The sequence below is a fragment of the Zingiber officinale genome, chromosome 4B (genome assembly GCF_018446385.1).
Source record: "Zingiber officinale cultivar Zhangliang chromosome 4B, Zo_v1.1, whole genome shotgun sequence".
NCBI lineage: Eukaryota > Viridiplantae > Streptophyta > Magnoliopsida > Zingiberales > Zingiberaceae > Zingiber > Zingiber officinale.
Genome location: NC_055993.1, coordinates 140,781,273 through 140,805,461, shown reverse-complemented (window position 1 = coordinate 140,805,461; position 24,189 = coordinate 140,781,273). Strand labels below are relative to the sequence as shown.

Genomic DNA, 24,189 nt, shown 5'->3' with positions numbered 1-24,189 from the left:
CATATTTTAGGGACAACTGTCGGAATGTCAGAATAATTGGTCCTATTTTAAAAATGCATTGATTTTAGTGTAGGAAAAAACATCAATATATATAGGGGTTCCACCCACAAACACATGTATGTTTCGTTATCGGAGTTCAGTATTCGTTACCACCGTTCTTCATCCTTTTCTTTAGCTCTCTGTCTAACTTGAGCATTAGAGTGTTTATGCTGGAATCCCTCCTGGCCCGGTTACTAACGCTTTCCTCTTCTAGTTTTTCTCTTTGACACGTAGGATCAAGAGTGGCACCAGGTTCCTCTTGCTCAAAGTCGTCTTCTCACAGTCAACCTCGACGCCACCTAGTCGGATGCTCGTCTTCTCTGATTTCATATAGGATCAAATTTGGCGTTGTCTTTGAGAATCTCGCTTAAATCTGAAATGTGAAGATGGAAGGAGCGAGAAGATTCACAACAGTTACTTTGTCGCAAGAGGACTTGGATTTGCTCATGGCCTCCAAGGCACAGAAGATAACGCAACAACAACAAGCTGTTGGACACCCTCTGTCGAACGACCCAGCATTTTCGATGAAAAAACCTCACACCGAGCGAAGAACGAGGGTAGAAGGAACCCCAATCCCTCCTCCAACAGGTGTCAATCAGGTACCTGTACAGTCGATCAATTTACCACCTGTGCCATCATCTCCGATAGCATACCATAGGACGTTATTATGCACGTCCTTCTATGATATGGGTCGAGCGGAGAGGCCCCAAGGATCATCTTCTAGAGATGCACCTGCTCGGGATGTTCGGAAAGGGAAAGCATCAATGGCCTGTAGCTTCCCCTAGTGAATAAGTACAATGTTATCCTAGGAAATATTGGATAAGAAATTACTGAACCATTTACAACCCTTAGTGATTGGAGAGTACGGTGGAGCAACTAACCTGGAAGGGCCTTTGCTCAAATTCAAAAATGCAGCTATCCTCCATCAGTAAACGGATGATGTCAAGGGCTAAGTGTTTCTGACTACACTCTTCAGCTCTACGCAGAGATGGTTCATCTAACTGCCGACCGACTCCATTTGCTATTTCAAGGATTTTCAGAAAGTATTTCTCCACCACTTCGCCAGCAGTCGTCAGTACCACAAGACCACTCTAAGCTTATTTTCCCTCAAGCAAAGGGCCAAGGAGGCGCTAAGGGCGTACATTAAAAGATTCAACCATAAACAATTCAATCAAATGGCCATGGACGCCCCTTCGACCACTCAAAGATTCTGGTGAGTGCTTTCTTCCAAGAGCTCATAGATTAGGATTTCTTCCTGTCCCTGAGCAAAAAGCCCTCTAGAGATTTCGACCATCTGCTTAGAAGGGTGACCAAGTACCTCATTGTGGAGGAAACTCAGTTCACTTGGAAGAAGGAGGTAGCAACACCCACTCTTATCCCTACCTCAGAACGTCAGGCTCCTCTCTCTCCTCTTCCACACAAAGGACCTCGATCGAGCCTCCAATTGCATCATCATGAGCATAAGCCAAACGTTGTATAGTATGTGGAGGTTGATTTGGTCCCGTTCGTTGAGCCCCATCAATGGGTCTAACCTTTTTGCACTTACCACCAGACGGGAACCCATAGCACTCAAGAGTGTTATAGATATAATCAGGGGAGGCGTCGAGCGGCCAACTAGGACTTTCGTTGGTAATCACCGTCTCCGAACAGTAGGCCTTATCAACGCCCCAAACGGGCCACCTAGAAGAGACATCTAAGACTCTGATCGATCCCAGCAAGTGCCCCAACAACGAGAGAACAGGGCTTCGGTAAACGCTTGAGTCGAGGGTGAGCATACCCTGACTCGGCAAGAAGAAAATCGCAGCAATGTCACTCGAGGAGACATTGGCATGATAACGAGCGGGCCGACCAATGAAGATTATAATCAAGCCAGGAAGTCACACGTTTGCCGATTGAAAAATCCACGTAGTCGGGTGTAGCTAAGAGCATGCACACGGGTCAAAAATCAACTTCAGTCCTAAGAACTTAGAGGGGGTGGAAGTACCATACGATGATGCCTTGATCATCAAAGTTATTATAGCTAACTATAATATATACTATACTTTTGTTGATACTTGAAGTTCTGTTAATATCATCTTTAAGAAGGTATTCGATCAGTTGCAGATTAAGAGGAGTGAGTTTCATCCAATGACGATGCCCGTATATGGATTCACTGGCAATGGAATGCAATCGATCGGACAGATCCAATTGACTATCTCTCTAGGGGAGGAGCCCCTTATGAGGACCCGCCGATTGACATTCATTAGTGGGCGCGCCCTCGGCCTACAATGTGATTTTAGGCCAATCGACATTAAATGAGTTCCGAGCCGTCATCTCCACATATTTCTAGAAGATCAAGTTCTCGGTCGATAACTTGGTGGTAGAAGTGAGGGGGACCAGCTAGTAGCACGTAAATGCTATATAGTTATGATCAAGACCGAAGTGTGCATCGCTCAGAAGATCCAGCGATTGGAGGTCAACATCATTCATAAAGCTCCCCCAATGCTAATTTATGAAGAGAATGAGAAGATGTAGATTCATTCAAGCATATCAGAGGCCACCACTCATATAGCGATCAACCTACCCCCCGAAGTTCTAGATTGATCTAGTCGTATGTCTAACCTGCAATAATGTCTGGACACCTCAAGAGATCACTGGCATCTCACCAAGTGTTATGGAACACGTATTCCATGTCCTCTTGGAGGCTCGGTCTGTCAAGCAAAGGAAGAGAGATTTTGGAGCCGAGCAGAACAAGATCATCCGAGCGAAAGTCAATAATCTGCTCAAGGCAGGGCACATTCGACAAGTATAGTTCCCGAGCTGGTTGGCCAATGTAGTCCTAGTATCTAAACTTGGGAACAAATGATGCATTTGTGTGAACTTCGGATATTTGAACAAAACTTGTCTGAAAGATTATTATTCCTTGTCCCACATCAATTAGATGATGGACTCAACTTCTAGTTGTGAGCTAATATGCATGTTGGATGCGTATCAGGGCTACCATCAAGTCTCGCTAACCAAGGAAGACCAAGAGAAGGTTAATTTCATAACTACCAAAGGAATCTATTGTTATAATGTTATATTATTTGGACTAAAGAATACAAAAGCTACTTATCAACAACTTATGAACAAATTATTCTGGAAGAAGATTGGACAAAATATCCTGATCAAGTCCCTCAGAGCAGACGATCTATTTGCAGACATTGACGAAACTTACCAAACATTGAGGGAGTATGGACTCAAGCTCAATCCCAATGTCATCATTCGCATATGCCTCAAAGTACTTCTCTCGGTTTGTTCTTGCTGGCTTGTCCACGGTCTCTTAGATGCTCCATCCTTCACCAGATCAGAAGCTATCAAAATAAGTCATATGTATACCATGCAAATCTATACAAGTCAAATACATATATCAAATATAAGGATAAACCTAACTTGAATCCTTTGCCCAAATATCAAAACTCATGGTCACGCCGGACCCTCAAAATTACTTGTGACAGAGGCTTTTATCTTGCAAAGCACTCAAAGGTGGGCATATTTTGAGGAATGTTGTCCGAATAGTCAATTTTATTTTAGAAATGTATTAATATTCATATAGAAAGTCTCCACTTACACCTATGCTTTGCTATCAGTTCAGTATTCACAACCACAATTCTTTATCGTTTTCTTCAACTCTCTGTTTGATTTACACGTCAAAATGTCTGCACCTGGACCCTCCTTAATCTGGTTACTGACGCTTCTCTCTTCTAATTTTTCTCTTTGACATGCAAGATCGAGCTAGAGTGGCACCAAATTCCTCTTGCCCGAAGTCTTCACGCAATCAACCTCGACACCACCTAATCGGCTTTTGTGTTTTCTGATTTCAGCCCAGATCAATATTATTTTCTTATTAAATAAAATAATAATGTTACGAGGAAAGAGTGATATCACAAGAGTTTATAAACATATATTTGCTAAAACCCCAGAAAGCTTTTGAAGAAGAAGATTAATGATACTTCCCATGGAAATAATCCATTACCTTTACAAAATAACCAACAAAAAAGAAAACAAACCAACCAATTAATGCATCGACAGAAAAAAGCCAAGTTAAGAAGAAGGCAGGGTCTCGACGCAAGAGCTGCGAGGCGAAGCTGACAGGCCACGACACGGCGAGGTAGCAGAGCGCTCCTCCACCATGAAGCCCTCCGTTGCTGCTGGAACTGCTTAAGAGTGTCTTCAACTACCGGACGACGGGGAACGGAAGCGGCAGAGGTATGGGAATGGGCCGAATGGCTTCGTCGAGCTCTGATGATCTTCTCCGGTTCAGTCGAGCCAAGCTACAAGAGTTTTCCGGCAAGGGGTCCGGGAGAAAGTTGACAGCAACCGCTACCACGGCGAGGTAGCACGGCCGCTCAAGCACCGGACCCGGGTTGCCTCCCCACGCGGCTACCCGCCACCAGCGTCTTCGGGGACGTAGGCGACGGAGCAGCTTATATCTGGTGGAATACAGAAGCGATCCGGCTCGGTAATGGGCGAGGAGGTCACGCTTGGGTTCGTATACTAATGTTCTACCTCGGTTCGGTCAAACCAGCCCGGGGCAAGCAGACCGTTCATCGTACCATGAAAAGGGTGCAGAACAGAAGCCGGTCTGGTTCGGTCTCACCAATCGCGGTTGAGCAAAAACCTACATGACGAACAAAATTTAGAGTTAGTCAATCCATTTACATATAGTTTTTTGAGACGAGTCATGTATACATCTTATTAAGCCTAAGGAACCACATTGGGCCCTGCCCGAGCCCAAAAATCTCAACTCCAATTCTATCGATTAGCTAAGACATTAAGATGAGTGGATGCACGGTGAGCATGCGGGCAAGTCATGGCAATTAATTAACACAATAGAATAGACGACCGAACCGAACCGAACCGAACGCCATCTGCGAAAGGAACATGATACCTCCTCATTCCTAGCCGCAGGAACACATGAACATGGGAAGGCTTTAAACATACTCTTAAAATTACACGGAAAGGGGCAACGGCTAGTAGCATTTGAACTTACCTACTCAAAGTGTGAAGGAACACGATATCACCCCCTCTGAGCAGCAGGTGGACCATGAAGTAAGTAGCAAGGACCTAACTAAAAGGGTAAACAAACCTACACAAATAAAAAGGGAAAAGTAACGGCTACTAGTACTTGGAACTTCCCAGCACAAACCAAATTCATTGGGAAGGAAAAAGATATCACTCTTTCTAAGCCGCAGGAACACATGAACTAGGAAAGGACCTAAAAACACACAACGGCTATTAGTATTTAAACTTCCTGGTGGTTTGGAGGGAAGGAGGTTGAGAGATGTACATGCCTGCCGTTTGAAAGCGGATAAATAACTGACTCTTGAAATGAGGAGGGAACAGGAAACCCAACTGAATGTCTTTCTTGCATTTGCTAGTCTTTCTAAGTAGGTAAGTTCAGAATACACGACATAGGAGGAGGGGAAGAACCCACCACTAGTAACCATGAACCACAGCGGAATTCCAGAGACCGTCAAGGATGATGCTTGAACTTATGTAGTTGTTCCTCCTCGGATTCCTCATCACTGTCATTGTCCTTTCGCCTCCTCTTATTGGACCGAGAAGAGGAAGCATGGGGAGGAGATGCTCTTCCATTTCTGTGGAGATGTTCTACGCCGTCATCATTGTTATCGACCTCGTCATCTTCATCTTCCTCCAAAGCATCACTCCCTGCTGCCTCCTCGAATGGAGGTTGAGCGATCTGTTGCACCAGATACTCCCCGCCATTGTCATCATCCTGATAATATGATATTATAGAAAAACGAGGGGGAAAAAAACAAGATCAGAAAAAAAGGAAACACAGACAAAATCTCAAAGACAATCTGAATTATAATGTAAATGAGTGAAAGGAATGATGGCCAAAGAAATACGAGAAATCAAGCATAATCCACTTCCAGCTGAGTAATCACAATCACATGGAATAAAGACATGCAGCAAATTTCCAAATAAAACAAAAACTTTAGAATGAAAAATGAAATACCACTAAGAAATGAAGGGATAAAAGAATGTATCAATCATTTTTTCTGCAACGAGAAGAACAACATTTTCAAACCGACTACCATAATTAACAGAAGCAAGTTAAAATCCTTTTTTACTGATCAAATGTGAAGATATTAAGAAAAATATACCATTTTCAAACTAGTTAAGAGAATTTAATTATGGTAATGCAAAATAAGGTTCGATTAACTACACTCATTTACAATAACAGTTGTAAAAAAATGCATTAAATGTGAAACAAATGTTTAGGGATCATTTTTTTTTAAAAAAAAAAGGAAAGAAAGAACTAACTCGTGAGCTTACAAAGACCAACAAATATTCTAACAGATTTTTGAGGATTAATAACATTAAACAAACATGCTAAGGATGCACTAGAAATTATTCCATAGATAAAAACAGATGAAATTCTCAATATTGAATTGGGAACAAAAGGCATCATTGATACTGGTACAATCTCAATTCCAACAAAAGGAAATAAAACTAAAGTTCAACAGATGCATGACAATCCATGGTCGTAAGAATTAACATGGAAAAAGGTATCAACTCAGTGTACAAAGCATGCAATTGCTGAGATTTTTTGCTACTTCAATAGGCATAAATGCCTTGATACACATACAGGATAAACAGATGCATAATCAACACAAAAATAAATATGCATAGTAAGAATACTATCACATATCAAGAACAAAGTGGTATTAAAAAATCTATTTACCCTACTCTGAATTTTCATCTATTATGTAGTTGTTGTATATGTTACGATATAAGAGCTATTCACTAATGCATTTCAGGCTGAATCAGATTTTAAGTAGGTTCAACATGAAAATTTTGAACTGGCGCAAGCCCACCAGCTAACTATCTAGTCAGCATTTATAAGTGTTGATCAAAACATCATGAAAAAAAGTTGCACAATAAAGAATCACTAGAATAATTCAAAAAAAAAAAACTCATACAAATTTTCCTATTGACATTAGCACCACTTAGTTTGATGTACTGACTAAAGTAATTATCCTGTTGCAACACACGGACATATATAGTAATATTAACAAATCAGAATAATTTATAAAAGTGAATGATATATTGTTGCACGGAAAATAGACCATATAATAATAAGTTCCAGTAACCAAGTATACCTCAAATTCATCCTCGCCATCACCTTCTTCGGAAAATCTATCATCATCCACTTCCTGCACATCTTCCTGCCCAATCTCTCCATTCTCATCCTCATCACCTTCACCTTGCTCATGGCCATCGATCTCCCCTTCTACATTGATGAATCTCCCTGAGCTTCCAGGTAAGCCATCATCCTCGTCATCTGGAACATCCTGATCTTCTTCTATATCCCCATCCTCATCCTCCTCATCCTCTTCATCTAACTCTTCTTCTCCTTCATCAACCCCATCATCATCCTCTTCACTGTCTCCTATATCATGAACCTCAACGACGTCATCATCTTCTTCATCCTCCTCCTCTACATCAATCTCCTCTCCCAAATCCTCCTCCTCATACTCATCAACATCATCATCCTCTTCATCTTGGCCCTCTTCTCTCTCAACTGAAGCTGCTCTGATAGGGGCCACTCTAAATGCATTGGATGCATGATATCCCCTCTCCAAACCATTAGCATCTGCCCCAATACCAGTCTCAGTGTCCTCCTCAGCATCACTGTCCTCTTCTTCATCGACATCAACTATTGTATGTGCTGTACTGCTACCAACGCCATTTATCATCCTCTCAGCTAATTCTTCTCCGTCAACCTCCCCACTCCCAGGATCCTCTTCCTCATCATCTTCATCTTCATCCTCTTCCTCATCTTCCTCGTCAGACTCTGGGCGTTCATTTTCATCAGCGTCCAACTTATCTAGATATTTCAGAGTTCTGATCATTCCAAATACCCTTGATCGATAATCCTTGATCTTCGTCACAGGACACTCATAGAGATCCAAAGATACGAGCCGGAGTTGAGCCAAAGGAGATAAATCCTCGAGGAACTGGATCCGGTTGTTGGAGAGATCGAGATCTCGAAGGGAATCAAGCCCAGCCTCCACCAGGAACTCAAGTCCTCCGCCAATGCGATTGTCAGAGAGAATCAGCCGCTGCAGGTTCCGGAGACGCGGAAACTTCTCCAGCGACGACGCTCCGATGTTTGCAATCGACAGAACCTCCAGCGATTGATACCTCTCCAGGATCTCCGGCGGAGGAAGCCGACCATGAAGGCACTTCACCGAACCGTCAAGCGTGAGGCTCCGTGGCGGTGAAGCAGAAGAGGAAGATTCCGCCTGAGCTCCTATAGCCGCCTCCACGGCCCTCTCCCAGGCCTCGTCCATCTATCAAAATCAATTAAACAGGAAACCCTAGGCACCAGCACCAATCCACGAATCCAAAAAAGCCGCCACCGAATCAACCAAGTAAAAGCCCTAATGATTGACAGAACCAAACTGATCCCAAAGATGGATCGAGAAGCAAACAACACACCAACTCCCGACCAACGATGATAAATCAAAACAACTACCCAAGTAAATCCAAAATAAACACTTATCGACAGCCAGAATACATCGATTTCTCAGGATAGCTGGATCTGCATCGGATCCACACGAGGATCAGGGGAAACAGGGCGAAGGTAACAGAGATCACGAAACTTTCGCCGACACCATGTAGTGGAAAAGGGTGAGGGAACCCTAAACCTAAGAAGAAATTTCCCGTCCCCAAATTCTCACTCCTCGTTGAATGTGACCAGAAAAGCAATCGTTCCGAGGGACATCCACCAAAGAAGACGAGATGCGATTGCTCTCTTCTCCCCCTCCTGCTTTTTTATCTATAATTTTTATATATTTTTCCAAATTTTCATATTACGATTTTTTATTAAAAAAAAGCAGAAATTTCCATTTTGCTCCCTCAAGGTTTTCGAAGTTTCAACAATACTCCAAAATTTAGTTCTTATATACTGATTTAGTTAGCCAAGAGCGCTAGCTAGTATTGGACCTATTGGCCCCATCCTCTAATTTTTGAAAGTTCTACACAAACTATAATTTTTTGTTGGAACAATTCATTTTCATAACTAATAACTTCAATAAGGATACAGACAATTATCTAATAAGAAAAAAAAAAATGTAGAATCCACATCAACGGCCCCCATAGAGCCGGTCGATCCCTGGACCTTTCAACCACAGAATCATATACTCCCCATCTGTGTTACGCCCTGGGGACAGATGATTATCTAATAAGGATGAAGCTTGACAATGCTCTTTGACTGTTATTTTTTACCATATAAATTAGAAAATAAGGTTTAAAAGTTTTAGTCACTTTGAGCTTCTTGCTATGCTTTGATTTTCTATTGGTTTGATAATTACCGTTTGAAAACTTTTAGGTTCTTTTATTAGAATTTACTTTTTTTGTGTGTTTATACAAAAATAGCTCTTTGAAGAATATTGTATTTCTCAATTCAATAATTGCGGTTATGTGTCTTATGAGATGATAAAAAATCAAAATAATCAGCAAAAGAAATTAATAATATTAAATTAATGATATGTTTAAATGAATAATTTTATGAAAAGAAAAATTATCTAAACTTAAGTACTATAACATATTTAAAAAATATTTCACTAAATAATTAACTTTATGTTATTTATTTGTATATTTAATTATATTAATCATGTTTTAAATTTAATTGATCATATTAGATCGCGTCTAACATTATTATCACCATGCACCGGTCCAAAAGTGACAACTGACGAATACAATTGGTTCGTTTTGAAAGTTCGGTCCGGTTCAGTCCAGAATCGCATTTGGTTCAAGCTTCATCGAATCCAACCCGATTGTGTTCTCATCATCCCTTCCGTCGGCGGATTCGCCAATCTGTTCCCAATCCTTCCTCCGCAAGCAGAGAGCAGCGTGGCAGCTCCCATGGCTTCCTTGGCCATCTCCGTGTCGCTCGGAACCGCCTCCGCCCTCTCCAACTCCGTGAAACCAACTATTTCGAGGTTTACTTCCTAATCCCGTGACCTGCCGCCCTCTTTCTCTATTTCCGATCCTTCCTTTCTGGATGTTTGATGTACTTAATCGCCTATTACTCGCAGAAACATGGCCAAGCCACACGCCTCGCTTCATCTCACGGGTAAGCGTCTTTTATTGTATCTATTCATGAGTCGAGTGGCTATTCACGCTGTGATCTTGTTAAAAATTGTCGATATGTTTTTGTGGATTTAATGTAATTGTTTCTCCTATAGGATAGAGTTGGAGTTCATGCATCCTCTTGATAATATCTTCACTGTAAACATTTCGTGGTCAAGCTTAGTCCCATTTATCTAAGATCTGCTACACGAATCTTATCCTTCCACCGAACTCTATGCAAGTATACTATGCTTTTGAATTGTTAGTTATACGTTGGAATAAGAAGCTCATGACCTTGCTTGATTTCACAGGCAAGTGCACAACTGAATATCCAATTATTCATTTGTCATTTCTGTTGTAATTTCCTTTTGAGTGTTTTTGGATTTGGTGTAATAAAAAGAAATTCTTAAAATCTTTTTAGTATAGTAATCTAGGAGCTGCATATCAAGGTTGTGAGCTTGGTGGTGCTGACTTGGAGATAAGCAGTGTTGTTGTTGATATGACCGAATAAAATTCAAGAACTAAAATGAAGGAATCTATTATGAAAATTATCAAATGTTTGGCCACTTCATGGGTTGAATGAGTCAAAGGGGAGGGTGGATTTTTTTTCATATGATAAATTGGAACCACAGATTGTCTTCGGATTGAAATTATTAACCCTACTGTCATATTTTATCCCCTCTCCATGGAACCAATCCTTTTGTTGGGAAAAAAAATCCCTTATGCTAAAATTAATGTAAAATTCCCATCCCTTTTATGGAATTATTACTTATTTTATTACAGAAAAAACCTTATGAACTTATTTGGATGCCTTGATAGATCTGGATGTTTTTTTTTTTTGTTCCTTGAAACCCATATGCAGGCAAGCAGAGTAAGGCTAATAGTTTGTCTTTGAAGCTCAATGAACAACAAAATGGCTCTCTTAGGTATGTGCTTTTGTAGCTCATTGTCAATTTTCTGTGCAAAAAGTCACTTGACTATGGTTATTCACAGTTAAACAAATCTTATCCCATATAAATTTAGAGTTTTGGCGCTTTGGTGGTAAACGAGAATGATGGTTAATAAATGTGCCAAAAGTCGAACAATGTCATTCACTTTGTATGATTACAGCAGCCAAATAAGTGTCATGAATTTGACATGCTCTTACTTAAATCATTCTAGTGCTGATATTATCCATGTCATTCTAAATATTCAAGTATTAGCAAAAGAGTGCTCAATTGGTACATTGAATTATTCTGCTACTAAGGATCCTCTGTGACAAAAATATAGGCAAGGACTGGGGACTGAATAAGAATGGAAGTCTTGATTGTTGTCATATCTTGGCCACAGATCAAGTACAAAATCAATAACTTGGTGTGAGCTGATTGATCTGTCAACTGAAACTGTGGACTGTATTTGTTTGCTAGTTATATCGTTACTATTGTTGTTATTGTTGTCTTAGAATACATAGGAATTTGCTTATAAGTTATTTGTGTGCCTGTGACCTCCCACTAAAAATGGAACATTTTGTACTAGAACAATAATAGTGTGATTAGCTTTTATGGATTTGAGAAAACTTTGGCCTCCTATATATACTTCTTAGAGTAACTATGGGATGTTTATCTTTGATCATGTGCAGTTACTGTGTAGTGAGCATTTTGTAATATTTTTTCATTTTGAAAAGGCTTTCCCAGTGGATTAGTATTTGGTAAATACAGATACATTGAAGATTTTCTATTAAGAAGCTGAATAAAGGGAAATCTAGACCGTAATTTGTCTTGAATGGTGTCTTGCATTATCGTTTTTAATGATATATTGGGGGTTTTTCAGTAACTATTACTGTCCAATACTCCTCTTTCCTGTTTTTCACTAACAAGAAATAACACTGGGATGATAGTTATGGCGTGATATCTGATTCAATAATTAGTTAGACTGGTTAGCATCATCATTCTTGGTGCTATATCATAATTACCAAGTTCTACACTTGGCATCTGTGAAAAGAATTATTGACAGCTCGTTACCAACACTTATTTGTTCGGAGAAGCAAACATCACATCCTGGATAATGCCCACTTTCTTGAGGCTAATCTTTATGCACTATTTTTTTTTTTTGTTATCAGATTTTGATTTGTTGTAAACTTTTCTTGTAGATATGATACAGTCATAAGGGCAAAAGGCGAAAACCCTCCTATAATGCCTGCCATCAAGACACCAGCTGGACCTTTGGATCTTTCTACTGTATTATTTCGCAATCGCATAATCTTCATTGGGCAACCAATTAACTCACAAGTGGCCCAACGTGTTATATCACAACTTGTGACACTTGCTACTGTTGATGAGGATGCTGACATCCTGGTATTTGATAATCTAAAATCAATTGATATATTTCTAACAATCAGAAAATTCAGAACTTCTATCAGTTTTATCTTTCCATTTTTTCTGTTTTTCTCTTTCTTTCCTAATGACTCAGGTCCACCAATTTTTTTGCTAGATCTACCTAAACTGCCCTGGTGGGAGTGTGTATTCTGTCCTTGCAATTTATGATTGTATGTCCTGGGTAAGTGGATCCCACTGTTAAGTTTTCTATGAAAAGCCATCATTGAATACATTTCTTTCGGAGTAAGCCATTCATTATTTAATTGATTTAAGTTTGTTTTGCGCTTCATTTTTAGTATATATCTATCTATGTACTGAGTCAGATATATACCAGAACGGGATTTATTGCATTTTCCTGCATGTTCTGAAGGTTGTTTTTCTTTGGTAGATTCTTTTGGTTTTGGGGTATTTCACACCCATGCTTTTTTCATATTGTTTCATGTTGTTTGCTTGACCAAAACTAGACACCAAAGCAATTTCTTGTTTCATCTATACAGTAGGTTTAGGTAATCTGATGTCTAGCTATCTTTTTTCAGGTCTTCAGTTTCTTGTATTTCAAAAGAATGCTCTTTAGTTTGCTATAAGTATTCCTTAATAAAATAAATTACAACTTTACAAATTCAACATAATTGATTTATGATGTGGTGATACCACTGATGTTGCAAGTAGGCATTTAAGAACTTGCTCCCTTGGTTCTCCTTGATTGAGAAGCCTTCTTTATATACATATCTGTGCTTTGCTTCATTTTGAAATTTGCTTTTTGTGTAACCTAACAAAAATCCTCAGCATTTATACACTTGATCTCATGACAATTTTCCCTAATGTTCAAATGCCAACAACAATCACTTTGAAGTCGTCAAAGAATTACTCAGTTTCGAGTGATTCCAAAGTATGTGGTTCCCAATTGTTTTGATAAATATCCAGTCTTGCTAGACCATAAAGAAACAAAATTCTAGTATTTGTGCTGTTCACTTTTGCACTTTAGTTGTATTCTTGCTTGTCATTTCTTACTCAACCAAAACCAATGTCAGGAAGCTTAAATCTGGTTGATATTCAAGAATTTTATTAATTCTTTTTTTAAAAAAAAAAATCTAGTCTGCATGACAGTTGCAAAATTGCGTCAGTTCATTTCTTACACTCATATTTTTAGCACACTTATTCTTAAGAATAAAATTTTCTTCTAGTTATTTTCTGTTTACCTTGAAAGGACAGTAAAAATAATATTGTGACAAGCCAAGGTTACTAATTTTCAGTTCGGTCTAAATGAATAACCAGATAAAACCGAAGGTGGGAACAGTATGCTTTGGAATATCAGCTAGCCAGGCTTCGCTTCTTCTTGCTGGCGGAGAGAAGGGGATGCGTTATGCTATGCCTAATGCCCGGATAATGATACATCAACTGCAAAGTGGATGTGGGGTATGGTTAGAATTCATTGTTTATTACATTAATCATCTTTAAGCTCTGAAAAAAATAAATACCTATCTAGTAATTCCTATAAACTTCGTGTGCAGGGCCATGTGGAGGATGTTCGGCGTCAAGTTGACGAAGCTGTTCAGAACCGTCATGTGAGTGTCTTCTTGAACGACTTCTTTGTCTAGAGGTTCTAAATTACTTTCTACTTGCAGAAAATCGATAAAATGTTTGCTGCATTTACTGGCCAACCTCTGGAGGTAATTCAAAAGTACATCGAACGGGATCGTTATTTCTCTGCTGCCGAGGTAATTCTGTTGTATTTTTGATGATTTACAAAGCAACAAGTTAAAACAAACTGATGTAACACACTTTCAACCTTTCCAGGCTATGGATTTTGGTCTCATCGATGGTGTATTGGAGACACTGTATTAGCTGCAAACAAACAGAAAGAAATCGATATTGCTGATGAACCAAATCACGGACGCTGGTATCATTCACAGACTCGAATAGATCATGTTACCAGGAAAAGTTGGAGATGAAAGCCTTGCAATGAAATGACACTAAAAGATTCCTTATGTTTGATTAATTAATTTTGTTCCCATAGATACTTTTTAGTTTGTAAATTATCATTCACTGACTAAGACCCTACTTTGGAGGTTGTTCTTTGGTCATTTTCATTGATCATTTCATGTTAGTTTTACAGATTAATTACATTTCCGCGTGTCATTGGTTGGAGATCGTGCATTTTTCTTTCCTTTCTCTACTTTGTTTTTTTTGTTTTTTTTCCCTCTGCTGCTCTCATGGTGGAAGACTGCGTCTCTGCCTTCTCAGTCCGCTCCTTGACTTGTCGGTAGCTGCCCCGTGCTCCGTCGGCGGGTCACAAGGCAAACTAGTGAGGATTCGACGAGCTCGAGCTCGAGTACATCCAAATCTCAGCATTCAACTAATACTAAAATTTTCAAATATACAACAAATGCTTTCTAACTAGCTTATTTATTTAATAAATTATTATTATTATTATCTGATTTATTTAATAACAATAAATTATCGTTTTCGGATCCGATCGGTCTTTAACGGGTTGAATTAGTTGGGTCCGTCTGTTCACTCACTGATTCACCACATCTCTCCGAACACCCGCAAATATAACGAGCGGAAGGCCGCGAATTGTACCGCATTCGCTCCACACTCCTCCACTGCGATCGATCGGTACCTTCTTCTCCTCTCTGGCGGTGGATTGAAAGGGGAGAGGCGTCTTCTGCCGAATCGAATCGAAACGAATCGCTCATTGGGGTTTGCATCCGACGATGATGGTTAAGGAAGGCGGCGCGGATCTCCTTCCTTCGTCGGATCCCAAGACTCCTTCTTCAACCGCCGACGCTGGCGTCTTCGGCAAGGGCCGATACAGGTTCTGGGCGCTTGCGGCCATCCTCCTCCTTGCATTCTGGTCCATGCTCACCGGCACTGTCACCCTCCGATGGTCAGCCGGCGACCTCAACCGCCTCGCCCACGACTTTGACGTCCCCGTCGCGGTTAACCCGGATCTCGACGTTCTGGTCCGTGATTATTCAATCCCCCCTTCGTTTCTCCAATGCTATCTCTGTTTGCATCGCTGACGCTCCTTTCGGTGGCTTAGTAGGAGATGGAAGAGCGGGAGAAGGCGGTGAGGCACATGTGGGACGTGTACGCCCACGCCCAAACTCGCCGGATCCGGTTGCCGAGGTTCTGGCAGGAAGCGTTCGAGGCGGCGTACCAAGACCTTTCCGGCGACGACCCCGACGCCAGGGACGCTGCCGTCGCCGAGATCGCTCGAATGTCGTTGCGGATGCTCGATCCAGAGGCTCCCCCGCGAAATCCCAAGGTAGATCCGCTGCCCAAGTTTTCGATTTCGGGATATTTGTTAGATTTGGGCAATCAATGAGTTTTCCTCTTCCTATACTTGCAATTTCCTTACTCTACTCGCTTACATCTTCCTGGAATTTTTGTAAGTTAAGGACTTTATCTTCTATGAACAAATTTCATATGAAAATATCATCAAAAGCTTCATCAAATCATCACGATGTGTCTAGGACTCATTGTTCTAATGTGACTAGAGAGATGGAATTTGTTCAAGATGGTTTACCTGGTGTTGGTAAATTTGAGGCATCTAGTTCTGTTGATCTTCATTCTTGGAGTTATCTTAGCCATATGGAAAACAGCTGTGCATTTTTGTCTCCAATGAATTGTGAACATTAAGATACAAACAAAAACTCATTGTTTACTATATGTGGATACACATTGAAACTCGGTGTCATTGCCAACGTAAAGAAATCTAGCACTTCCACGTTAAAAGTAACAAAAGTAGAGCAAATATACAATAGCAGATTCAGATTGCAACCAAACATCCCCCTGGATTGTATACCCCATTAAACTTGAGTTTAGGATCCAAATCATAACTAAATAGTTTCTTCCCTCCTTTAACTGGGGTTAAAACTTCGAAAATTACAAAGGTCAAGATAGGAGATACTTGATATTGTTAGAAATGCCAAAAGAATTTTATATTAGTGAAGAGAGGGAAATGGGGATGTAAAAAAATAAGAGAAGGTTAGCTGTTTCATGCATTTGGCATCGGCCTCGAATTGGGGAGGATCACATGATGGGTTATTAGCTCAGTGGCAGAGCATGCCCAATAAGATCTATGTTTAAGCTGTGATGGCTCTTAGTCCCTTCAATAGTTCAATGTGCTCATGAGCACCTAACTCCAAACTTCTTGAATAGATGGGGTGACTCATGAGATCCAATATTCTAGAAAATGCATTTGAATGCATAATTGTGACTATTAGGTTCCCTTTATTTCCCAAGCATTAGATTAACACTATTTTTTGGTCGATTGCAAAATAATTACTTCTCTCAAGTGTTATGAATTTTGCAGTTGAATACTTTATAGTAAAATTTGCTTGTCTTCCAGGCTGCTGAAATAAAGAGGAACCAAAGACTTCGAGATGGCATTTCTTCGTTGGTGTCAGGGTCCTCGTCTTCTGATGCTCGATAGCAGATGTGTATTTGGCTTCTGACAAAGTTACCAATGTCAAGTTACTGCTTCTCCAACAATCACTGATGTAAGCTACCTTTGAAAAGTTGTTCTGATTACCTTCTTCTTTCTCTAAATCCTACATTTGGCAGATTATGTGCTTTAGGCAATACGAACTGTGCTTTAGCTGAACTTGTAACTGCATTTCTTAGCTTGTTGATCGATCGCAACTGTCTGTCTTTGTAGATAATTAGTTGTTACTTTCAACTTCTCGATGCTCCATTCATGACTTGGTTACTTGTCTGGATGAATCCGAGACAAGAGGGAGGAGAAGAAAATGAAAAAGGACATGTTTTTTTGGTCTGGGCATGAATGGCTACTTTTTTTGAAAAAAAAAAAAACGTTTTCTCGTGCTGTTCTTTGCTCCATTCTCTTGCTTATTCTCCTCCTCCATTCATCCATCCATGTAAACAAGCTATCAGTGTTGTGTCATCAGTTTCTTTTGTCAGTTAGGAAAAAGACCATAATTATAGAAACTGAATCTGAAAAGCTCCCAAGTGATCCTATTACATTATAGCAAAAGGTGATTAGGAATTAACTCAAACCATTTGGTCTATAGTTATAAGAATCATAATTATTATAACAATCATAATCACAGGGACTGTTCCACCCCCACTTGCAGTGTAATTGAGTTTCCATTGTTCGGGTGGTGGCAGGAATCGAAGTAAGGTGGGGTCGATGGTTAGAGGCCCAGGTCGGAAGAGGTGGATCGTTAGCCTTGGGATAGTTGGTGTCGTGGAGGATCAGGAGTCACATTTTAGTATATTACAGCTAGGAATGAGATGTTTAGGATTAGGATAAAAAGCAAAATAAAAAATAAAAAATCTATCTCATATTCCACTAGAGGACATGGATCGTAGACCAAACGAAACATAGCGCAACGACCGCTTGAATGGACAAAGAAGAAAATGCATGACATGAAGCAGAAATTCGTGTACTACCCACACACTACAAAAAAAATATAAATTTGGTGAGTTTTAAATAAGAACTAGGAAAAGAACATGGCATCTATACTACACCCATCATTGACTGTAAGTGGAAGTGTGCATATGATTTATTGAATTTGGGCTCTAAATGTTCTATTGGCTCTTCAATAATTTTTTAAGAATTTGAGTTATAAAGAACAGATCTAAGTTTTCATCAATATATAGGATTTAAAAAAAACAGGTCAAATCACTAATTTGAATGTATAATATAAGGTGATTATATGCATCTCAGATATCCCTCATGATCGATTCCCAGATAGATCAAGTTTATAGTCAACTGTTAAATGATTAGAGGATGAAAAAAAAAAAAAAAATCCCTAAGTGGGAGTTGATCTCTGCACTAATTTGAATTCATGATTATAAAATTACACGACAATAACTCTATTATTGCCCCAAAGCTTCCTTTTTAAAAATTTAAACTATATGATATTAAAAAAAAATTAAGTTAATTTCTCTTACACATTTACAATTGTATTTTGTGTGTGTCTGTGCTTTTATCTTGTTTTAAATTTAATCGGGTCGTATTTGTGGAGCAATGTCTAATATCAGTGTGATTAAGTAAGGGATTAACATACAAACGTTTACCAACTTCAAGAGTATTTTGTCGATTATACTCTAAAAAAAACACATATCCAATTTATTTTACATTGAAGTCTCTATGGATCAACATCTAGCCTCTTCTCCATTTCTAAAACAAACAAAAATAATTTAATTGTTCAGCTTTTCGCCATCTTCCTTCACACGGTCACCAACTGAAGATCCTCCATTCTCCTTTGGCTCTTCACTTTCTCTATAAACGCCTCAATCTTCTCCTGGAACTCATCTCTCTCCTCAACATCGTTCTCCACCCTCATCTTTCCTTCCTCTTCATTTTCCACTTCAACCAACTCAAAAGAAACAGCCACATGACTCTGCTTCTCATTGCCACAATCAATTAAATCTCCACTCTCCTTCTCATCAATCTCCACTCTCACCTTTCCTTCCTCCTCTTCATTTTCCACTTCAATTAACTCAACAGAAACAGCCACATGACTCTTCTTCTCATTTCCACCATCAAAAGCTGCATCAATCTTCGTTGGCTCCTCCTCTTCCACGACGCTCTGTTTTATGACAACAAAAAGGATCAAGTTGCAGAATAAAAAGACGACCTTCCTGTCGATGGAAGAGAAGTAAATGTAGGAGAAAATGAAAAGGAGAAGGATCGAAAGGAGGAGGAAGAGGGATTGAATGAAGTTTCTGCCGCCCATGATAACAAGAACGAGGTGAGTGTGGAGAAGAATTGTGGCTTGGGCTCTTCTCACTTTATAGGATTTATTTATGCGAAGGCTGTAATGAGAGCATCCATCATTTCATGTGACGTAGCTGAGAAGTTGCTTTCACAGACACGGTGAGAAGATGACTCCCAAGTCAAGTCTTCACTATCTGCTTCTGGACATGAGAATTGGACTATTCCAAGTCAATGGCGACTAATGATCTGGGTTTGGCAAGTGTTTTGAATGCTGAGGCCATGGAGATTGAATCAGTCCAACTCATCGTGTCTCGGTCTTCTTGTGTGAACCAGCACATGGAAGAAAAAAATCAACACAAGGACAATTGATGATTTATCTGCAGTACAAGTGTGTTCAGTCTGTCATAGCTAAATTGTAATCTCATGTTACCCAAAAATACAAAACTAGGAAGAGCTCGAGGCTTTTCACACCAAGATCAAGTAAGAAAATTATTCAGTATCGATCACAGGGATTACTAAAGCAGACCAACCTTTCTTTTCCTCACCTTGCCAGGGACTTGTAGAGTGTCACAGTGACATACTTGGAGAGAAACCTATGAGTTTTCGCTAGTGCCACCACAGGCTGACCACTACTGCTCTTTTGGATGTAGAGATGGTTTAGAACCACATGGGGAAGCCTTGCAAGGGAGGAAGGGCAATCCATGGAGGCCGGTGCGTCGAGAAGAGTGCCTTGGAGCTGCGGAGGTAGAAGTGGAGGCTCTTTGCTGAAGTCCTCCGAAACAAGGGGCTGGTTGTTGTAGCTCGACTCTGGTGACTGAGGTGTTTCGAGGCCAGCAATCCCTCCTAAGTTCTCTGGAACAAACGGCTGCAGCGGAAAAGAGATGTAATCAATAAAGATTATACTAGATAAGGTAGGATCTAAGATTAATAAAAACGTCATTAAATTAATTTAACTTGGTAAACACATCAAATTGCGCATACTATGTCTCTTCGAACCATGTATCTATACAAAAATGGTAAAGAAGGCAATGTCTATACAGATTTCCTCCATGGAATTTGTATCAAAGTTTATGGCACAACTTAATTCGCAAGGATCGTTAGTTAGATTTTACCTAACTGTAAGACTAGAAACCTGCCAGGGGCATATCCATCATAATGGTTAGAATTATTGGCATTCTAAGATAAGGAAATCTCACAAATTATCATAATCACACATGAGACAGTTTGTAGTGGACTCTAAGCTTAGTTTTAAAAATATAATTAAAAGAAACTTGTGCCTCTTAAAACAAGATATGACTTTACCAATTTAAAGTACCAGAAAAGAGTTTTCCAGGGTTTCTAAATTCAGACATCGTTTCAATAGATTAACTAAAAAGACCAGAAAGCTACCTTCAAGTCCAAAATGTTGTGGACATTCCCCATATAGTCATTCATCCATGGCACGTCCGGTGCATACTTCCATTCTCCATCGACAATGAATCTGTACTGGTAGAAGCCTGAAGGAAGAACCACCATGACTGTAAAATCCTTGCCAGACATTTGCAATGGTTTCCTGCAATAGAAAAAAATTTCTCATCTTGTTCAAACTATTATACAACATAAGAGGAAGTACTTTCTTTGTTTAAAATATATTGTTCACAGTACTTTGTCTTCCAATTATCCCACGATCCTTCCACAAAAACTTCATTGCCTCCATGGTTCCAGTTGATCATTGTTGGAATCCCCTGTTCATCGAGGACATCATCATACATTCTAGAATTTGACATTCCTTGATTGCTTTGCATCTCCTCTTGTCTTTGCAGTGGAGTAACTGGGATCTGAAGAAAAAGCTATTGATGATTGTCAAATCCAGCGTGACTTTTATGTAAATCAACTTAATCGAACAGTAACTTCTAAGTTTCATGCATCAGAATCCTCAAAATTATTTAAAACTCAAACTCAGTACTAAAGAAGTCACTTCTTGGCCGGACTTTAGAATAAACTTGGCAACCCATAGAGAATGCATATATTATGACTGGGCCCCTAGAAATCTCATCAGGAAAATTTTTGGAATAGCTTTTCCCGGTTCATTTCATAATGGTAATCTTCAAAGGTCTCTAGTTGGAGCAAACTGACACAAGTTAAACCATCCATGTATATCAAAGTATAACTGCAACATTATGAAACTTCCATGCCTCACTTAGAAGAGTATATAAATATGAGCAAAGAAAAAAGTTGCATAAAAAGGGACATTACGAGAATCACCTATTGACGATAGAATTCACACATATTATTAATGATAGCATATGGTATATATAAATACCATTACAAGTGAAAATAGGAAAATACATAAATTAGAAAAACAATAAGTATTTCCTAATAATAATTATTCTCTAATAACTAGGAAGCAAATAACAATTTTTTAATAATAATTATTCCTTAATAACTAGGAAATAAATAACTATTTACATATAATAATTATTTCCTAATATCACCATCTTGGAAGAGCAAGGGAGCAGACCAATGTGAGAAAATCTCTCAAAATCACTAATTATAACCCATGCCTTGTATGAGTATAAAAATCCAACCTAGTTCCTATCCAACCTACTCTTGCATATTGATTAAGATGTATCCGTTCTTGCTAAGACATTGTAGTCAGACCCTACAATGCATTTAGATTGATGAATCCATACTCGAGCAAACTGCCAAATTTTTTTCTTCATTCAGATTCACTTATATGAGTATAACAAATCCTAAATAAGTAAAAAATTGCAGTTTGCTCAAGTAACAAACCAAGCACAGAACACGAGAAATTGATTAAAGCCAAAAGATCCAATGCTAGTTCATATCTAACCCCCAGAAATGGAATTAAAGCTTAGAAGCTACATAATGAGCTACTACGAATACTCACTGCATACACAGTTAAAGTGAAACCTAGAGTGTAAACAAGAATCCATTAATACGGATAATTTCGTAGTTTCAAAAGATGCAAACTAACAAATCAAAGACAGAGAGGAGAAGAGGGAGGTAGAAGAAAGAGAACCTGGGGAGAGAAGAGGAGAGGCGACTGCGATGCACTTTTAGGGCTTTGCGGCGGGCTCTGCCCCATCAGATCGTCTGACCCTGCTGGGGAGCGCGAGCTTCCACCCTCTCCACTTTCTCTGAAGCTACTTACATTCCCCATTTCAAATATCAAAAGTACGATCCCAGACGCTTCAATATTTGGATTAAAAAAAAAATTAGGGCTTCGCGCCCCAAACACCACCTCCTTCAATCAACCTCAACATCGGCACCCAATACTTCAACTCTTTATAGAGCGAAACCACCAAAGGCTGATCGCGGAGCAAAGCTGAGCTCTCCCATCTCAAATTTCTAACCTCTAAAGCTGAACTCACTGCGGAAATCAACAAAAAAGAAGCATCTGCCAAAAAGCAAAACGCAAACGCTTCAAATCCTCCCAGAGAAAGAGTGCCAGAGCGAAAAGGACTGGGAATATGGACAAAAAAAAGGGGGGAAAGCGGAATACCTCTCGTTTCTCGGCACGGAGAAAGGAGAGGCGATGCCGCCCGCCGCAAGCCACCATTTTGATCGCCCACAGAGCGCCGTCGGAATCGAATCCGTCATTTCCAGTTTCCACGATTAATGCAGCTTTCATTCCCATGTCTCCTCCAATGAGCTTGGAGATTCCCTATCTTGTGAGACGTTGAAAAAATAATTAAACGACGGCATTGGAAACCAACAAAAACCCTGCAATTAATTACAAATAGAGGGTGGCCCGCCGCCGGGCGTTTGGTTTGCAAGGCGCGTTGTCGTTCGACGCGTGTCCATTACTCGGCTCGGCACAGCGACTGCTGACGTGACGCTGAAGTTGACGTGAGCCGGTGGGGTATGATATGGGCCGTCGCAGACCATTCATTAGTGCGACGTAAACCACATTGCTCGAATAGTCGAATGTAGGGTGAGTATTTAATTAATTTGATTAATTTAGTATTAATTTTATATATTATTTTATTATTTTTTAAAATAAATTTAAAATAAATAATGATAATAATAATAATAATAATAATAATAATAATGATGATGATAATAAGTAAAAACAATCTGCATTTAAATCGAAGAATGAAGACGTAAACAGAGCACAGTTTTGTTAACTAAATTAATTAGGTTTAGAGAACTATCAACGGAACACGTCGAAGAAGACGGAGCGGGAACCCAGAAATTGACTCAGCATCCGCTCCAGTGCTAGCGTAGCTTCTCCTCCTCTCCTCCGGCCGAACTCCTCCTCTTCCAGTCGGCCATGTTGTAGGACTCTGTACGCACGACGGAGCTCTGTCACCGCCACTGAAAGGAAATTCTTCCTCCGCTATAAATGGATGCATACCTCAAACTTATCGACGAGCGACCATTGTTTGTCAATCCGTTGCTTCCTTTGCCTGAGATTGAACGAGCGAACTTGAATCTCCCTCCCTGAGTTCCATAGGCATGCAAACACTGAAGATCCGACGATGAACATCCACGCCAACGACTATAGCCGGCCACCACGCGTAGTCCTCCAAGACCTCGACCACGTTGCCTACTTTCCACGGGGAACGGCCGACAAAGGGAGGAGCGAGGGGGCGGATGCAGTCCCTAGGGACGCACTGCACCGGCACCTGGGGGTCATCGAGGCGAACAATGAACTGGCAAGAATTGAAAGAGAGGAGATCGCCGCGGCGCCATGAATACGGCGGCATGGGGCAGTCGTCGGTGTCTTGGAACATGACCTCCACTCTGCTACCCTTCCTCAACCTCGTCGCCATGTCGTCGATGGATGGAATGGAATTTCAGAATGAGTATTGGTTGATTGTGGAACAAGTTTGATTAATTCGTGCATTCAGTGAGAGTGAGCTACTTAAATAGTTTTAAATTACCTGAAATTGTCTACATTTTCTTAACGGATTAATTCAATCGCGTGCTAAATTTTAAAGGTTGCCGCCATCTTTTTCAGTATCTTATGCT

General features: G+C 40.0%; 4 protein-coding genes across 11 annotated transcripts; 2 read left to right on the top strand and 2 right to left on the bottom strand.

Annotated features, from left to right (window-relative positions):
• Positions 1 to 3,990: 3,990 nt before the first annotated feature.
• LOC121977211 (acidic leucine-rich nuclear phosphoprotein 32-related protein-like) lies at positions 3,991 to 8,866 on the bottom strand. 2 transcript variants are annotated; one of them, XM_042529803.1, is made up of 3 exons: positions 7,188 to 8,866; positions 5,495 to 5,797; positions 3,991 to 4,678 (listed from the first exon to the last, which is right to left on the bottom strand). In XM_042529803.1, the coding sequence occupies exons 1-2, from the start codon at positions 8,379 to 8,381 to the stop codon at positions 5,534 to 5,536; spliced, it is 1,458 nt and encodes a 485-aa protein (XP_042385737.1). In that variant the 5' UTR covers positions 8,382 to 8,866; the 3' UTR covers positions 3,991 to 4,678; positions 5,495 to 5,533. The 2 variants fall into 2 exon arrangements, with proteins under 2 accessions (XP_042385737.1, XP_042385736.1); XM_042529802.1 differs by lacking the exon at positions 3,991 to 4,678 and having other exon boundaries at positions 5,390 to 5,797.
• A 946-nt stretch (positions 8,867 to 9,812) lies between these two features.
• LOC121977212 (ATP-dependent Clp protease proteolytic subunit 6, chloroplastic-like) lies at positions 9,813 to 14,644 on the top strand. Its single transcript, XM_042529804.1, has 9 exons — positions 9,813 to 10,034; positions 10,131 to 10,168; positions 11,027 to 11,090; positions 12,293 to 12,497; positions 12,634 to 12,699; positions 13,794 to 13,934; positions 14,030 to 14,083; positions 14,144 to 14,236; positions 14,316 to 14,644. Exons 1-9 carry the CDS (start codon positions 9,958 to 9,960, stop codon positions 14,361 to 14,363), a joined length of 786 nt encoding a protein of 261 aa, XP_042385738.1. The 5' UTR covers positions 9,813 to 9,957; the 3' UTR covers positions 14,364 to 14,644.
• Positions 14,645 to 15,092: 448 nt separating this feature from the next.
• LOC121978052 lies at positions 15,093 to 17,158 on the top strand. Its single transcript, XM_042530441.1, has 3 exons — positions 15,093 to 15,484; positions 15,568 to 15,789; positions 16,876 to 17,158. The coding sequence occupies exons 1-3, from the start codon at positions 15,236 to 15,238 to the stop codon at positions 16,957 to 16,959; spliced, it is 555 nt and encodes a 184-aa protein (XP_042386375.1). The 5' UTR covers positions 15,093 to 15,235; the 3' UTR covers positions 16,960 to 17,158.
• A 1,406-nt stretch (positions 17,159 to 18,564) lies between these two features.
• LOC121977210 (SNF1-related protein kinase regulatory subunit beta-2-like) lies at positions 18,565 to 22,901 on the bottom strand. 7 transcript variants are annotated; one of them, XM_042529794.1, is made up of 6 exons: positions 22,718 to 22,901; positions 22,235 to 22,612; positions 20,857 to 21,041; positions 20,602 to 20,764; positions 19,758 to 20,077; positions 18,565 to 19,528 (listed from the first exon to the last, which is right to left on the bottom strand). In XM_042529794.1, exons 2-6 carry the CDS (start codon positions 22,373 to 22,375, stop codon positions 19,504 to 19,506), a joined length of 834 nt encoding a protein of 277 aa, XP_042385728.1. In that variant the 5' UTR covers positions 22,376 to 22,612; positions 22,718 to 22,901; the 3' UTR covers positions 18,565 to 19,503. The 7 variants fall into 7 exon arrangements, with proteins under 7 accessions (XP_042385728.1, XP_042385732.1, XP_042385734.1 ...); XM_042529798.1 differs by having other exon boundaries at positions 18,565 to 19,589; positions 19,743 to 20,077; positions 22,718 to 22,900; XM_042529800.1 differs by having other exon boundaries at positions 19,743 to 20,077; positions 22,718 to 22,900.
• Between the last annotated feature and the right edge of the window lie 1,288 nt (positions 22,902 to 24,189).

Coding starts and splice junctions, on each gene's coding strand:
- LOC121977211 (XM_042529803.1), bottom strand. CDS start 8,381: ATGGACGAGGCCTGGGAGAGGGCCGTGGAGGCGGCTATAGGAGCTCAG. Junction 5,798..7,187: donor ATGGCGAGGATGAATTTGAG/GTATACTTGGTT, acceptor TCATATTATCAG/GATGATGACAATGGCGGGGA.
- LOC121977212 (XM_042529804.1), top strand. CDS start 9,958: ATGGCTTCCTTGGCCATCTCCGTGTCGCTCGGAACCGCCTCCGCCCTC. Junction 12,498..12,633: donor ATGAGGATGCTGACATCCTG/GTATTTGATAAT, acceptor TTTTTTTGCTAG/ATCTACCTAAACTGCCCTGG. Junction 13,935..14,029: donor AACTGCAAAGTGGATGTGGG/GTATGGTTAGAA, acceptor CTTCGTGTGCAG/GGCCATGTGGAGGATGTTCG.
- LOC121978052 (XM_042530441.1), top strand. CDS start 15,236: ATGATGGTTAAGGAAGGCGGCGCGGATCTCCTTCCTTCGTCGGATCCC. Junction 15,485..15,567: donor ACCCGGATCTCGACGTTCTG/GTCCGTGATTAT, acceptor GTGGCTTAGTAG/GAGATGGAAGAGCGGGAGAA. Junction 15,790..16,875: donor CTCCCCCGCGAAATCCCAAG/GTAGATCCGCTG, acceptor CTTGTCTTCCAG/GCTGCTGAAATAAAGAGGAA.
- LOC121977210 (XM_042529794.1), bottom strand. CDS start 22,375: ATGGGGAATGTAAGTAGCTTCAGAGAAAGTGGAGAGGGTGGAAGCTCG. Junction 20,765..20,856: donor TGGGATAATTGGAAGACAAA/GTACTGTGAACA, acceptor TTTCTATTGCAG/GAAACCATTGCAAATGTCTG. Junction 20,078..20,601: donor ACAACATTTTGGACTTGAAG/GTAGCTTTCTGG, acceptor TTTCCGCTGCAG/CCGTTTGTTCCAGAGAACTT.